Source organism: Populus nigra, chromosome 1 (genome assembly GCF_951802175.1).
Source record: "Populus nigra chromosome 1, ddPopNigr1.1, whole genome shotgun sequence".
NCBI lineage: Eukaryota > Viridiplantae > Streptophyta > Magnoliopsida > Malpighiales > Salicaceae > Populus > Populus nigra.
The window spans coordinates 4,484,905-4,502,395 of record NC_084852.1 but is presented as its reverse complement, the minus strand read 5'-3'; the positions used below and the strand labels follow the sequence as shown (position 1 = coordinate 4,502,395).

The window sequence follows — 17,491 nt, the reverse complement described above, 5'->3', positions numbered from 1 at the left end:
TGTGGTCACAACTAGCTACTTCACAGTGAGACTTCAGCTTTTTTACGGTGATTACCTCTATTAGTTTAGTATGTGATATAGCTAATTGATTAGTTACATGTGATATTATTATATTTATATAAATATATATATATATATTTATTATTAATAAAAACTTTATTTATTTTTAATAATCATATTAGATTGATGAATCTAATATTTGATTTATGGATTAAGAGTAAAGATAAAATTCATAAGACAAAAATACTTTGTAAAAAAAATTATAAAGTTGTTATAATTATAAGATTTTTATTGCATCAAACCATTATTCCTAAAATATTCTTGATCAATACTCTCTTAAATATTAGATATTCATTAGAGTCATAGAATAGTGTACATATTATATATTTTTTTATGACAAGAAGCAGTTGTTCTCATAAGCTGAGGTATTAAGGATACATAAAACTAATATATAGGTATTTATTATAACATATGTATACTTGATTGACCCATATGAGAACTTCATATGAAAAGATCATCTATATGTATAGAAAGGCTCTTGTAACGGCCACGTAAGTGATCCTTAAACGTGAGATCATTAATTTATTTTATATAGAGAATATTATGCTTTGTTTATGTTACATGTTATCTTAATTGAGATAACAAAAGGACAGACATTAAGTATAACATAAACTATATGAAGATACTCAAGTGATCAAAAGAGGATTCATCACCCTAAATGAATTAGAAAAAATATTTCATATGTTTTAAAATAATATTAACTGAGAAATCTTTGGTCAAGGTGGAATGAGATTTGAAAAATGTTTCAAATCTTATTCAAACAATCAATGACTATTATGTAAAGAATAAACATGATTTAACATGACAAACATACTTCATGTTTTAATGTTAAATTAGAACATTATTGATGAAATGATATTAACTGAGAAATCTTTGGTCAAGGTGGAATGAGATTTGAAAAATGTTTCAAATCTTATTCAAACGATCAATGACTATTATGTAAAGAATAAACATGATTTAACATGACAAACATACTTCATGTTTTAATGTTAAATTAGAACATTATTGATGAAATGATATTAATTACATTTAAAAATCAATTACTGAAAGGTTAAGTCAAACCACTAATAACTGTTTTAATATTTAGGAGATCATGACATATTGCTAAACAATGCACCCGATCTTCAAATATAAATTAATCAATTGTTGAATTGATAATAAATTAAATTGTTTAATTTATTTAATTTTACTTAATTAAAATTATAATTTATATTTGGATCAATATATTAAGAACTTAATGGGTCACATATATTAAAAACTATCAATAAAAAATTAAACTGAAATGATTTAATTAAGTATGATTTGATTAAAATATATTTTAAAAATTAAGGACTAGAATATAATTTATATATAGATTATATTTCTAGACCTAGAAAAATCAAGTAAGGACTTGATTGAGTTAATTTCTAAAATTATCTTGAATTAATATATGAATATTATATAGAGAGCAAATTGATATTTTATCAATTTATAGGGTTTTTTATATTTCTCTATAAATAGTAAGCAATGCCTCTTATTTTTAGTGATTGTGAAAAAACTACATAAGTAATACAATAAAAATCTAGCTTTTTAGGCATAAAAATCTCTTAGATTTCTAATTAGTAGTTTATGTGGATTACCGTTAGAAACCAGAAAATTAGACGACTTGTTGTTTGTGATAACCTAATTTTTAAAAAATTATTCAAAGCAAATTAAAATCAATTTTTTATATAATAAATCCCTAAATAATTTTAAATTAATCTAACAATATTCTAAAAACTCCCAAATAATTTTGATTTGTTATTTACACTGAGTGTATAACATATTCAGAACCCAACATCTTCACCATCGGCCATAAAAGCCTTGTACACTGTGCCATAGGCTCGCCTTCCTATAACTGCATCTTCTGCAAAATTTCCAGTAACATATTTACCAGAAGGTCATTATTGTCTACCACATCATGCCTTGTTGCATCTTTACGAGGAATAAAAGCAGGTTGACGACGCATCATAGCCCAGCAAATTCCCACTATGAAAAACAGAGAAAGTAACCCAATAGCACCAGAAATAATGGCCAATAGTTCCGCTCTGGATGAACTCTCCTTCATCCAGTTTTTGTTAGGAGTAGGAAATGGGATCACTGGATGACAATGGTACGAACCTGATTTGCACGAGCCATTGTTGCCAGCAAAGTTTGTGAGAGTCCATTCGTAGAAATGCAGGATTATTTGGCACTGGTCCTACCAGGTTACTTTTAGAAAGATTGCAGGCTAGAAGGCTGAACAGCTCACTGAAAGATGCCAGGAACGTCACCAACAAGTTGGTTCTCATTCAAGTAGAGTGATTCTAACAGCTGAAATTTCCCTAAATCATTGGGAATTGTACCAGAAAGACGATTATGGCTAATGTTGAGAGCAATCTGAAGACTATCAAGTTGACCAAGCTCGACAGGTATGGCACCAGAAAAAAAGATTTCCTCCCATTTGCAGCTCTGTCAGTCTGCTTAGACTGCTTAAGGTAATTGGAATTTCTCCGGTCAATCTGTTGTCTGAAAGCTTCTGGATTTCTACGTTCACTAGCTTGCCAATTTCTTCTGGAACAGAGCCTGTGAATTGGTTCCGACTAAGATCAAGCCTCTGAAGTCCCATGCAATTTCCCAAGTCACGAGGGATATCTCCTGAGAGCCAATTGGAAGAAATGTTGAATGCAACAAGCTGTGTCAGGTTTCCTATCTCAGGAGGAATTTTCCTAGTAAAATAGTTATCTGACAAGTGCAACCTCTTCAAATTCCCGAGCTTGCCTACACCAGGGGGTAGAGACCCGGAGAATCGATTTTGATTTATATCAAGAGAAGAAAGATTCTGAAGTTGATATAAATCAACAGGGAGACTTCGAATACGCAGGTTACCACCTAGCATTAGCTGTTTAAGAGACTTGCAAGTTTTCAGACTAAAAGGGATGTTTCCAGACAACCTATTTGATCCAAGGCTCAAAAACATCAGTTTCTCATACTTGCATAGGTATGAAGGTATGTTAACAACAATATTGTTGTCAGATAAGTCAAGGACAGAGAGGTTACTATTATACCCAATGAGGAAAGGAATATGACCCTCAAGATAATTGCTGAAAAGCTGCAACTCCTCTAGATTTGTTAGGTTTTGAAACTCTAGAGGAATTGTACCTGTCGGATTATTTATAGACAGGTCAATGTTTTGTAACCGTGTGGACTCTCCAAGTTCCCTGGGAATACTTCCCTGAAGGTTTTTCTCAAAAAGGTGAAGCAAGCGGAGATTAGGAATACAACCCAATTCTCAGAAAGATCTATCTCAAGAGCACCACTGCAATTTCCTAGTTCCCGAGGAATTGTTCCATTCAACAGGCTGGTATATATGTAAAGTTTCTATAGCTGCGATAGCTTGCCAAGTTCTCTTGGAAGAAAACCACTAAAGGAATTTTGATGCAATGCAAGCACCTCTAGGTTACTGATATTTCCTATCTCAGGAGGAATCTTCCCAGATAAAAGGTTTTGTCAAAGGATCAAAGTGGTAAGATTTTGAAATTTCTGAAGCTCCTTTGGAAGAGAACCTCGGAAGCTATTCTGTGCCAACCGGAGTATCTCTAAGGTCTCACATTCACTAATTTCAGGTGGTACGTATTGGACCCGTGAAGGAGTTCACACCTGCCCAGATGACCCTAAGATGTTTTAACTCACGGATTGATGCAGGAATTGTGCCTGTGAGATTATTGCTATAGATGACAAGCTCTTCGAGTGAAGTCCAATTTCCTATCTCCCTAGAGACTTCTCCGAATATGTAGTTCTCGCAGAAATAAAGCAGCTTAAGAGTGTTAAGTGAGCACAAATGTGCTGGAAATTGTCCAGACTGCGACACTGACCAAGATATATTGAGGAATGGGACCAGAAAAGAAGTTAGAGGAGACATTTCTCAACTAAACCAGGGAGATTACTACATATACTTACAGTTGTAGACAAACTACCAGACAAATTAAGGCCATGGAGATTCAAAGAAGTTACCTTAAGATTGGTAGAACAACCCACCCCCTTCCAAATCCAAGGAGTTGAGTCCAATGAATTCCAGCTATGAAGATTCTTGTCAGGACCAACGACAGACTTTCTATGGAAATTCTTTGATCATCAATCAATAACATTCTTTCTTCTCCACCATTGTTGTTAGACCTGCCATTGCATTTTTCATCGTGTAATGATTTGCTTCTAGACCGTGATCTGTGTGTCTTCCCTTCTTGGTTAGAATTTATTCAAGAAAGTAAATAAAAAAAGATTTTAAACAAACTTACAGCAAATTTTCCTAGATTGTTTAGGACCTGGCCCTATTTGCAAATGTTCCCATATTGAGGCTTCAACTGTTGCCTGCCCCATTACAGAAACTTGGACTTGGACCTCTTACTGGCATGGAAATAATTGCTGTGTTTACCTCACATCCCTTCAATTGTCAAACATTCAAGAGGGTTCATTTTGTACCTGGATTAGTTTGATTAGCAAAACCTCTTTAAGATTTGACAAGGTTAATCAAATTATAAATTATTGCATTATATCACATAAGTTTAGCCGGATTAATATCAAACTATTTCAAATTAAAATACATGAGTTATGTTTTGGATCACAAATTTAACAGATGAACTTGTTAATCCAAGCAGGATTTATATATTATTTAGTTTTTTTTTTCCCTCATGACCTGAAAAATCAACCTCATCCTAAACGCCAAAATGACATTTGCTGTTGAAAACTTGCATTACTTTGAGGAAAGGATGGATCGATTTGGAAAAGAAGATGATCACTACTCATGAGTCATGAGTACCGACTGCGTGTGTATTTCAACAGGGACAAAATTCAACAACTAAAAGTATGAATCTTCATTAATAGTAATCCGATCCATGTACAGTGTGTAAAAGAAAAATAATAAGGTACCTCTCCAAAATTGACATATCTCGTCACCCTTCTATGATCTAATTATACAAAGTCCTCAAAGCTAAATGTATGATTTGAGATACCCTTACTGATTAATCAACTAAGCACATTTCCTAACCTTATAATGATGATAATTACCATTGTAATGTTGGTTGTTATTCAAAAGATAATATCTTGGACTTGATCCCTTATTTCTCAACAAGTTGCCAAGACCGCCGCCACCCTTCTTCCACAGCCTCCACCAACACTTCCTCCTAGGGGATGAAGCACCCCCTAGTACGTGACCACTTGAGTGGCTCTTCCCTTTTTTTGCCACAAGCCCCCGAACCTCAGGTGGCTTATAGTTCCTTATCAAAGGCCACTTGATCCCATCAAAAAAAGGGTGTCTTTTAATATCTGTGGCACCCTTGGTGCACCCTAGCCTCTGCCTTGGATCCTTGACTAACAACTTCTCGATCAGATCCTTAGCCTCTTCCATTCCTTTACCTTCCCCTGCCATCACATGGAAGTTCACGTGCTTACTCGATGCTATATTGCGCAAGGTGCTCTCTTTATTCCCTCCCTTAAACGGTGTCGTTCCATACAATAATTCATAGACCAAAACCCCAAAAGCCCACCAATCCACTCCATTACCATGACCATTTCCAGACAACAACTCAGGAGCCAAGTACTCATGGGTCCCAACACATGATCTCGACAAAGCTTCCGTGGGCTCCGCCACAAACTCCTCCTCCACCACTTCCTCCTCCACTACTCCCCTCCGGCTAAACGTACCAAAACAATCACCCCCTCTTCTCATGGACCCCGCCATTCTTTTTCTGTGGACCCTTCTATCAAAAGTGGGGACAACATCAGCTTTGAAGCACAAATCGAAGTCAGACAACATTAGATGACCATCTTCACGTAATAATATGTTCTCCGGCTTTAGATCCCGGTAAACAACACCTAGGGAATGCAAATACTCCAAAGCTACCAAGACCTCAGCAGCGAAGAACTTAACAGCCTGAACCGGTAACCGGTTAGCAGGCTGTTTACGTAGCAGAGAGTGAAGGTCTCCATTCGGGCAATAATCAATCAAAAGGCAGCTGTAATGAGAGACTTCAAGATGGGCATAGAGTGTAGGCAAGAAAGGGTGGTCTAGCATGGAGAGAATCTCACCTTCCATCTGAACTTGAGATAGTTTTTTCTTGGTTAAAGAATCTTTATCCATAACTTTCAAAGCAAAGTTTGCATTGTTGAAGTCTCTAAGTTGGCAGAGAAAGACCCGGCCAAGATTTCCGGTACCAAGATGACGGAGGAGTTTGAGGTGGCGGAGGTGGAGTCTGCCATCTGTTGAGAGGCTGGTGGCTGTTTTTATAGCTGACCAATGCTGATCACATTTTCGGTGGTGGAGAGAGCTTGTTGTTGTCATTGTGGTGGTGGAAAGGCCGTCGTTGAAGCTGAGAGTTAGACTAGAACGTGCACTTGAGGAGGCGAAAGTGCGGTCAGTGGCAGTGGAGGTGAAGCTGAAATCAAGATCGGTATCAGATGGGCAGCGATGAAGCTGGGTTTCTTCAATATCCATGGTTTTAGCGTGTGGAGAAAATTGGAGTAATGAGCTGGGGATATAAGGGCCGGCCGGCTGGCTTATAAAGAAGAGGGAGAGGGGAGGAGGTGAAGGTAATTAAATATGGTGGTTGGTTGACCAAAATAGAGATAGAGAGCAGGAGATGGAGATGGAAAGCAAATGGAAGATGCTGATAGGTTGACCCAATTGCAAATTTCTTGTTTTTAATGGATCCTTATGCTATAAGATTTTGACGGGCACATTTAATATATTTTCATTTATTCAACCACAGTAATTTTTTATGATAATCTATATATTAAATTCTATTTCAAGCAATCTTAAAAACACATTCATATATCAACTAGATATATACTATAAAAAATATACATTTTTTAAATGATAATTTCAAGAATAGAACTTCAAAAATGATTAAACACTTAGAAAATAGAAAAATCAGTAATAAATCATAAAAATAATAAAAATTTTGGGAGAATAACATAGATTAAAAAAATATTTGAAAATTAGCATAGGTTGAACCAATCATGTTTTTAAATATCGGTTGTCTTTAAAATATATTATATTTTCAAATATAATATAGGCTAAATAATCTTCCAATAAAAAATTTTTACCATACTGTTTTAGAATATAGTAAAGACATTTTGTATATAAAGTGGAATTCGATGGAAAAAAAAAGGTTTATTCTTTCACTAACTTTTATAAGAATCGAATCTATAAATAACATTATTTAAGTAATAAATTATTAGAAAAGTAAAGTAACAACTCAAAATAAACTCAATTTGTGTACTTCTAAAATCCATGCAAGAATTTCTACCACGTATGTAACTTCGAAGGGAAGAAACACCACGTTGTGGTATAAGAAGCCGAAAGGCTTGTGCGGCATAAACAGCTAAAACCTCGAGAAATAAAAAACAATTTGTGCCAAGAAAAATGGCTTAATTAGGCAAAAAGTCAGAGAGGGTGGTTCCAAGAATTAAGAAGGGGGGGAGCAACCGCGTAGTGGTGTTGGATTCTGTGCAAAATAAATTGCACTGAACACAAACAAAGGAGATAGGGAACCGAGCGAGGAGGCTGGCAACTGCTAAGTAGTCGGCTCTGTGCAGACACTTCCTTTAAGTTATGACTTTGATATTAACTTGTTACTTGTTTTTTATTAGGGTTAGGTCAGTTTCAACAAAATTTACGAGGACAGCAATAAAGTGTTGTCTACCTGGTTTGTCGACAAGGTGATGCATGGATTTATCATCGTTCATAATGGGATCCGAAATATGCCCATTTGAGTTCACACTTCCTGTAATTGTACCAGCACCGAGTCATGTAATACTGTTCATTTGTCTCTTTATCTTGTTTCAACTTCGACAAGTCTACGTCACCCAGTATTTTTTTTAACAAAAAAATGAAACAAAGATAAACATTGTTGTTAAATTGGCTCGAACCTATCCGAAAAGGAGCCTTTGAGTCATTAAGTTAACTTCTTGATAATCGAGAATTAACTATTTTTATTAAATTTGTAGCATTTTGAGTTTTTATAAGATATTTATCTGATCAAATTTAATAAAATGATAAAAATATGATATATGATATAGTTAGTCGAGTTAGTATCTTATTTGATTCAACTAGAAATATCTAATGCAATTGAATCAAACGGTTGTGGTGAGAAATAATTAAAAGAAATATACTTTTTTTGTATGTATTCCTTTTATAATACAAGAGTTTTTTATACATATATAAAGAAAATTATATTGGAAAATATAACTTGTTTGCTAATTAACTACATCATGAGTTCTTATTATCATGTTAAATTAATAATCACAATAATCATATTGTTGGGTTCTCAAATATCATACACACAGTAGAAATAATAAAATAAAATTATTTTATAATCTCTAAGATCTCGTTAGATAGATCTAGAATTGTTTAGCGATTTATTACTTGAAGATCTGATCTTATTCGGCTTTAAATAATTCTTTAAAGGCTGAGTTGTTGCAAAATATAAACCATTCAATTGTCCGCCTCCAATAGTAATCCACACAAACTATAAATGAGAAATCTTCTCCCTATTTAGAAGAGACGGATTATTATACCTAGGGTGCAGGTGCTAACTTTTTATTCTATGACTAACGTAATTTTTCTATCTAACAGACAACAACTCAATAATAAGAGGCATAACTTATTATTTATAGAGAAATATGAAAAATACTATAAATTAATTAGTAGAAATATATTATAGTCCTTAATTTCAGAAATATATTTTAATCAAGTCATACTTAATTAAATCATCCCAATTTAATTTCTGATTAATGGTTCTTAATGTGTGTGACCCATTAGATTTCTAATATGTTGACCCCAATATAAATTATAATTCTAATTAAGTAAAATTAAATAAATTAAACAATTTAATTTATTATCAATTCAATAATTGATTAATTTATATTTGAAGATCAAGTACATCTTCTAGCAACGTGTCATGATCCTCTAAATACTAGAAAAGTCATTAGTGGTTTGACTTAACTTTTCAGTGACTGGTTTCTCAGTATAATTAATATTATCCTTTCATCAATAATATCGTGATTTAATATTAAAGCATGAAGTTTATCTACCATGTTAAATTATATTTGTTCTCTACATTAGTCATTGATCGTTTAAATAAGATTTGAAACTCTTTTCAAATATCATTCCACTTTGGCTAAGGATTTCTCAGTCAATACTATTTGAGAACATGCGTAATATTTTTCCTAATTTACCTAGGGTTATGAATCATCTTTTGATCACTCAAGTACCTTCATATAATTCATGTTATACCCAATATTTGCTCCTTCGTTACCTCGATTAAGATAGCATGTAACAAGATCAAAGCATAATATTCTTTATATAAGATAATTTAGTGATCTCAAGTATAAAGATCACTTATATAACCGTCACATGAGCCTTTCAGTAGATATAAGTGATTTCTTCATATGAAATTTTCATGCAAGTCAGTTCAATGCACATGTCTTATACCAAGCATCTACATATTAGTTTTAAATATATCTTACATCTCAGCTTATGAGAACAATTATTTCTTTTCATAAAGAAAAGAACATAATATGTATCAATCTTTGTGGCTCTAATAAATATACAGTATTTAAAAGAGCATTGACCATGAAAATTTTAGGAACGATGCTTTGATGCAATAAGAATCCTATAACTATAACAACTTTATAATTTCCTTTACAAAATATTTTTATCCCATAAACTTTATCTTTACTCTAGATTTATAAATCAAATATTAGATTTATTAATCTAATATTATATGAATATTAAAGATAAATTAAGTCTTTATTCATAATAAATATGTATTTACACGAATATAATAATATCACGGATAACCAACTGATTAACTACTAGGTATATTAAACTAACAATTTCTCAGTTGTACTAAAGTCAATCGCTGATATATCTAATACCATATTGCTCGATATACCATATTTATATCTTTCATTTCATTGATTTAACAAATCAAAAGGAATTTTTGAAGTACTTGTTTGGATCATTGATAAAAACCTTGGTTCCTTTGCTTACACAATGACTCCATTGTTATCATAATACAAGGCAACTGGATTAACAATGTCAGGAACTAACCTAGTTCATTAATCCAAACAACCTCTTTGTTTCCTCAAACGTAGAGATGTACTTTTATGTAGTTATAAAATCAGTTGTTGTCTCTTATTTGGAACTCTTTTAACTTGGAGCATTACCATTTATAATAAAACATATATTTACTGTATTCACTATTTTTCCAACATTTCATTGAAAAAATCTTAATTCAAATAATTTTGAACTTTTAGTTTATCTTCTATATTGATGGATCCTGTAGTCAAATATAGGTATCATTTCCATCATATCTTTCTCAATTTGTGTCTTAGAACACATGTCTTTAGAGGGAGATGTTCCATACAAAATAAATAAGAATCCAATCTTAGATTCTTCCATGTTAAGATATTTTAGCATCTAGTTATATACATGGATTAGGACAATCTAAGCAAACTTCTAGATCTATCTTTATATTCAATATATATGTTGCTTCTCTTAATTTCTTTATAGAGAAATTCTTGGACAACCAAAACTTTACTAATTAAAGTAAAGATATGTAATTTCTTAACACTAATATGTCATATACATATAATATTAGAAAAACAACACCATTCCCTCTAACCTTTTTGTAAACACAAGGTTTATCCATATTTTTTAAAAAATCAAATTTGTTGATTATGCCATCAAAATCTAATATTCCTACTCTTTGAAGATTGTAATGTATATTTGTGCATTGCCTTTCATGTTAATCTTTCTCTTAAAAACACACTTAGATCCATTAGATTTTATCCCTTCAAGTGGATCAACCAAGTTACAAACTTGATTAGTACATGAAATTCATAGCTTCAAGTCATTTCTTGGACTAAATATTATATGTTACTTCCAAGAAAATGGGAGACTCATCAATTATGAGCAATATGTCATTCACAACTTCCATAAGAGGTCCTTATCTCGTTGATGCATGACATGTCCTACCAAATTTAAAGAGATTTTATGTTTCTTAAGGTTTAGGCTAAACATCCAATGTTTTAGCCTTATGAATATATTTACATGTAATTGTAAATGTGAAAACCACATTCAGTATTTAATATCCAAGAACTACAATACAAAGTAGTAAGATAGTTTTCAATTATAAACATACCTGAAATAGAAGCTTCATTAAGCTTTTTTTTTCTTTACGGTTACAAGATATTCCTTGCAATTCCTCATCCAATATCCTTTCTCGCTACAATGATGATAGATGCCTTTTTCTTTTTTGATGCCTCCTAGTAGGTTTGTTTGCTTTAGGGACAATACACTTATTCTTCTTATCATTCTTCTTAGATATTATAAAAGACTAAACTAAAAGAGCTAACCTTTTTTTTCCTTTTTAAAGGCTCTTTTAGCAGTCTTAAACATACTAAACAATTTTGGTAATGCACTATCTAACTTGTTCATGTGATAGTTCATAATGAATTGAGAAAAGATTTGGAATAATGACTGCAAGACCAAGTCAACACTTAACTCATGGTCTATGACAAAACCCAATTGGCCTAATTTCTCAATGTAGCCAATTATTTTCAAAATACAGGTGTTCACTAAAAACCCCCATGTCATCTTGTAGTGGAACAATTCCTTAAAGGTCTCATACCTCTCAATCTCACTAGCCTCATCAAACAATTTTTTGAAATGCATAATCATAGTATGGACATCAATATTCTCATGCTACATTTGAAGTTCAGGTGACAAACTAGCTAACATCACATATGTAGCTTCTTTATCGTCATTAACATGACACTCACTACAACATTTAATAGTTTTACCGACAGAATTTTTTCGTCAGCATAAGACACATATTCTGTCGGTAATTAAATTATCAACAAAATCACCGATGGAAATGCTCTGTCGGTGAATCTTTCATCGATAATTTTTTGTCCGTCAAAAAATCTGTTAGTAATAAAAAAATACTATTACCGACGGATTTACTAATGGAACAAACGCGTTGGTAATAATATTTTTTATATTACCAATGAATTTACCGTCGGATATACCAATAGAAATTCCATCTGTAATTCCGTCAGTAATTATTTAAAAATATTTAAGAAAAAATTCGTTTTATAAAATTATAAAATAAATAAATTAACATAAATCAATACTCTATAATATATATACTCAAAATGCTTGGAAAAAAATAAGAAAATCAACTCAAACAAATTTGCAACAAATAAATAAAATGAAAAAATAAATTCAACTAAAAAAATTCATATGAAAAAAATGAAGTTGCAATTGCTAAAAATTTAAAAATCCTATAAATAAATCAACTAAAAATTGATCTCATATGAAAAAAATAATCTCACAACAACATTTATACAATTATTAAGAACAAAAACAATTAAAAATAAAATAAAAAACAAATATAGTGAAAAAAATCATGAAAAAAAGAAGAAAAAAGAAAAATCTTACCTTAATGTAGTTGCAAGTGAAGCTAAGGAGAGAGAGAAAATTTCGTAAAGCATATTAATTAAAAAAAACTAAGAGGATAAAAGAAGAAGAAGACATACCCGAGCATGGAGGAAAAGAGAAGGAGATGAGGAGAGAAAAAAAGAGAAAGAAATAGATATTAATGTTTTTTTACATATAGTGAAGAAGATGTAGTAGAAGAAGAATAATAAGATATGAGTTCGTTTCTTGTGAAATAAGGGGATTCAGGCTTTTTATTGGGGCGTGTTAGTGACGGATTTACCGACGGATAATTTAATATTAATATTTTTTAATTATTCCATCGGTAATTCCATCGGTAATATTTAATTTAAATTTTTAATTTCGTAAAAAGTTTTCAGAAATCGCCAACAATTACCGATGATTTTTCAATCCGTCGGTGATTCCGTCTGTAATATTTAAATGAAAATTTTAAATTAATTGAATTTTTTTAGAAAACCGCCAAATAACACTGACGACTTTTTAATATGTCGGTGATTTTGTCCGTAAAAAACAACAATTAATAGTACAATTGGAAAGTGAACAGTTCTAAAGCTCTCTAGAAAATACCGATGGAAAATTCCGTCGGTGATTCCCTTTGTAATTGACATAATGAACAATGTTCATAGTTTACCAACGAATTTTTCCGACGGAATAATTCCGTAGGTAAAAATAACACGTCATCATTTTTTTTGCTTTGTTTTAATTTTGTTTCCCACGGTAATTCTCTCGATATATACCGAGGGAATAATTCTATCTGTAAAATCCCTTGAAAATTTACCAATAAAAATATTCCCTCGGTATTTTTGTTTGTATTTATCAATTTTCTGGTAGTGACTGATGTTCATTCCTAATTTTCTTTTTAGTATCCTCAGCAGGGGCATTTGGAATTGGATTTTCTAGAATATAAAACCTCTTTTCATGTTTGAGGACAATTCTTATAATTTAGTGTCAATCTAAAATTTTTGGTCCAGTTAATTTGTTAGCATAAAGTATTTTTTATAGGGATATATTACTACTCATTTCAATCTATCAATGTATATATATATATATTTAAACTTTAAATTTAGATAAGGTCTTTAATTTTAATGTGGTCTCCCACTATAATTTCTTGTAAATTAATAACCCTCCTTATTAATTCAGGAAATCTCACTTAGATTTTCCTAGTAGGCTAGGATCCCATTTAATTTATCTGACCTTGAGTAACTCAATAAATCAAAATAAATTAAATTAAATAGATAACATAGTTTATCAATCACATCTCTATATGACTCCTAAATCAATTAGGTGACAACTTTTTGTCTAAAGATATCTTATATGTTTCGCCTAACACATGTCTCTAACCTCATATGATCATGACTGATTCATCCAAATCATATAGATTAGTTAAATATAACCCAATTTTATAACATTAAATATATTCGATTAACAGTAACCTTCAGTGACTCGACAAGTTATTCATAAATAAAACTCTAGTTTTATGCTTATAAAATTAGAAGACAATTATTCATGTTCTCAAATTTTACTTAATATATTAGTAAGGGATTTATTATCAATTAATTAGGTCTCATACATAACATGGCATAACATTTACATAATTAATTAAAAAAACCTTAAGTTACATTTGAGGGGAATTAGATGGGGAAAAAATTACAACCCAGAAGAAAAATAGAGATAAGGCATGACACACACGCCATATTTAATAAAAATTACAACCATTCAACCATCAAATAAAAACACAATCACATTGATCTTTAATGTCCGCAGTCATCCATCATGCATAAAAACATTTTGATATCACAATAAATTACATTGCATGCTTCAATTCTAATCATCGACTTTATGTGCTACTATAAAATAATATTTCTAGTACTTAAAAATATTTAATCAAATATAATTTGATAATTTTCAAGCATTGTACACAATAAAAGAGATGATAGTCGAGTCAAACCAGGGGCGGAGCCAGGGAGGGGCTAGCAGGGGCCCCGGCTCCTGCAAGGAATTTTTTTTCCAGCCCCTCCCTTTATGATATGTATAATTTTAGCTTAAGTAATAAAGTAATTAAAATCTTGGCCCCTCTTAATTTTATTTTCTACTTCCGCCACTGAGTCAAACAACAAGGCATGATTGACATGATAATCTCTAAGACGAGAGGTGTGTATAGGGTGTATAGAATGATGTAAAGATGGTTGATTTTATGGCAAAATTTATACAGTTTCTAAGATGTTGTCCTTGAAGGACTAGATGTCAAAGGAGAAGGATGATAAATTAGGTTTGGAGATGAAATGTTGAGAGACGTGGAATCATAAGTAACATGAAGAGATGAAGTGATGTGATCAAGAGGTATGCGTAAAACAGGATAACTATCTTGAGTATCATAAATTAACAAAAAAAATCGCTTGAGTAATGGTGATTGGCCATGTAAATTCTCATATGGTGATTTTCAGAGATAATATATATAATGTTAATTACCTGTAGCTTGAATTGCCCGGGGTGTGAGTAATTAACAAAATCAAACTCAAACAAAAACTAGGCAAAATGATACATTAATTAGCATATTCTAAAAATTAAATTATATATGGACGCCTATGCTGGTAGCTGGGTTGGTGGTTTAGCTGCAATGGGGTCTGTATACAATACTATCAGCCTATTCTGTCAGCCGACATTAATCACTATCGCTGATCAACAAGATACAATGGACCCAAATAAAAAAGAAAAAGGAAAAAAAGGGCATCAAAGCAAATTGTTTTGCTGGGTTTGTCAGCCACCATTAAAGATCATCTTAAATCTTCAAGCCAAGCTTTTTCTTGGTTAGGAAATTAATGGAGTCTTGCTGAATGGTTGGTTCTGACATAAAGTTCTCTTGTATGGTAAGAACAAATTGATTAAAAAAACTTACTCGTCTCCCGTGTAATTAATCAACACATTAAATGGCGTGGTTTTCTTTTTCTGAGCTCACTTATTTATTGTATTTATTTCTCTTGTAGCCTTTTTTACGATACAATTATTGTACTAGACAATTGGGAAATTAGGTTGTGTGGCTATCTTTAATTATTAATTAAATTTGAATTCGTTTCTTTTTTTGAAAAAAAAGTTGAATTTGTTAGTTTACTTTCACTATTAATTATGATAAAGAAAGGTTTTTTCTTTTAATATTCCATAAAATCATAGATATCATTATTAGTATAAATTAATTTATTAGTTTTTCTTTTTTTTATTCCTTCTTCCTTTCTTTCGTCCTTCCTTTTTTTTTTTTTTGACTAATCTTCGCATATACTAGCAAATTGATCAAACCCACGTGTGTGTGTTGTATTCTCTTTGTCTTGTTCGAAAGGGAAGGATGATCAGTAGGCCACTAATTCCCTGTTTTCTGCAGAATTTGAATCTCCAGCTTGCAATCAACAGTCAATTATGCCCAATCTAATATGGCAAATAGGTATATGAGAAATAGATTGAGGGCTTCATTGATGCTAACCAACAGAAAAAAAAAAATGACTTTCAGCCTAAAGACAAAACATCTCGATGCCCCCAACCACTCAGATATCAATTAGATGGGTTGGTCGCGCAGGCTTCCATAAAGGATATTGACGAATGACTGCTTAAAAAGATAGAATTGGTAAGACCAAAGCAAGTTTGAATGGCTGAAATGCATGCTGCAAGGATGGAGCTAAGTGCACAGCAAAATGGAAGAGCAGGATTATATGTTCTTGCAAGACACCAAGTGAAGCAAATTAAAGATTTTCAAACAAAAGCTTGATACCAATTCAACCTCGATATGATAATAACAATAGTATATAGCACCATGTATAAGCTCGGGACTCTTGGACAAAAACGATATTTCTTTGAAATCAAATAACTATAAATGTGATAGCCATTGGCAATCAAATTTAAGCACACTTCCATGCCAAATGGAGCTTAATTGAACAGATGCATAAAATATTGGTTGGGTGGAAGATCATTGGAAGAAAATGTATGGTATTGTAGTAGTGCGCAAAAGACATCTAACTTTACAGTGTTTCACAGTAACCTTGCACAATAATAACAAAATAGAATGGCAGTAGCAAGTGATTACGCTGGAATATTTTTGTAGCATCGTAATCCTAGCAAGAAATGAATCCAGTTACTGAGACAAATGACATGTGTTGTGACGCGTACAATATTTAATAGCAAAGCTGTCTCCTAGAATTAAGAAGGTTTTGGATTTACTCATAAAGTTATGATTATAGAGTTTACAAGTCGTCATCTAATATTATGATCACTAGAATACCTAATGGTTTACAAGAGTCTAAGTAAAGAGACCAGTTATATAAGGAAAAGATGCATCATTCTCAATACACTCAACCTAAAAAAAGCTGCATTGTTGATTGATTGTTTTTCTAGAACATGTCTTTATTTGTTGGTCTCATTTAAAGTTCAAGATAAATCTCTGTTCGTAAGGAAGTCTCTACCTTATTGTGTTAAATCATAACCGTTCTAAGACCTAGATTTAACATCGCATTTATTTTCTATTTTGTATCTTTACTACTTGAGGTTATACTTTACAGTATAATTTTATACTCTCAAATATTAAAGTCTACTGCTAATCCCAACACTCTGAATAACAAACTAATTGTTGGGGATTTTTGATATTTTGGTCAAACTTTAATGGATAATCATAAACCAGTTACGATATTCATTTTGCATTTTTAGAACGTGATAAAAATATGATTTATCCTTTTAGAAAATATGCATGAAAAACCTTTAGGATTTGGTTGTATGCATGAAAACAAAATATTTTTTGTTTTTGAAATGAGAGTTTATTTTTGAATTTTTTTGGATTCTTTTCTTTTTTTATTTTTGAAATTTTAGAGAAAATCATATAATTCTCATACCGAGTCTGTATCTTACAGTGTAAGTCTAAGACCTGATATTAGA

General features: G+C 31.8%; 2 protein-coding genes across 2 annotated transcripts; both read right to left on the bottom strand.

Annotated features, from left to right (window-relative positions):
- Positions 1–1,865: 1,865 nt before the first annotated feature.
- LOC133676842 (leucine-rich repeat receptor-like serine/threonine-protein kinase At1g17230) lies at positions 1,866–4,434 on the bottom strand. Its single transcript, XM_062098619.1, has 6 exons — positions 4,353–4,434; positions 3,751–3,927; positions 2,526–3,219; positions 2,340–2,464; positions 2,020–2,199; positions 1,866–1,945 (listed from the first exon to the last, which is right to left on the bottom strand). Exons 1-6 carry the CDS (start codon positions 4,432–4,434, stop codon positions 1,866–1,868), a joined length of 1,338 nt encoding a protein of 445 aa, XP_061954603.1.
- Positions 4,435–4,904: 470 nt separating this feature from the next.
- Positions 4,905–6,715, bottom strand: LOC133701009 (serine/threonine-protein kinase WAG1-like). Its single transcript, XM_062124763.1, has one exon. It carries the CDS (start codon positions 6,545–6,547, stop codon positions 5,084–5,086), a length of 1,464 nt encoding a protein of 487 aa, XP_061980747.1. The 5' UTR covers positions 6,548–6,715; the 3' UTR covers positions 4,905–5,083.
- Positions 6,716–17,491: the final 10,776 nt, after the last annotated feature.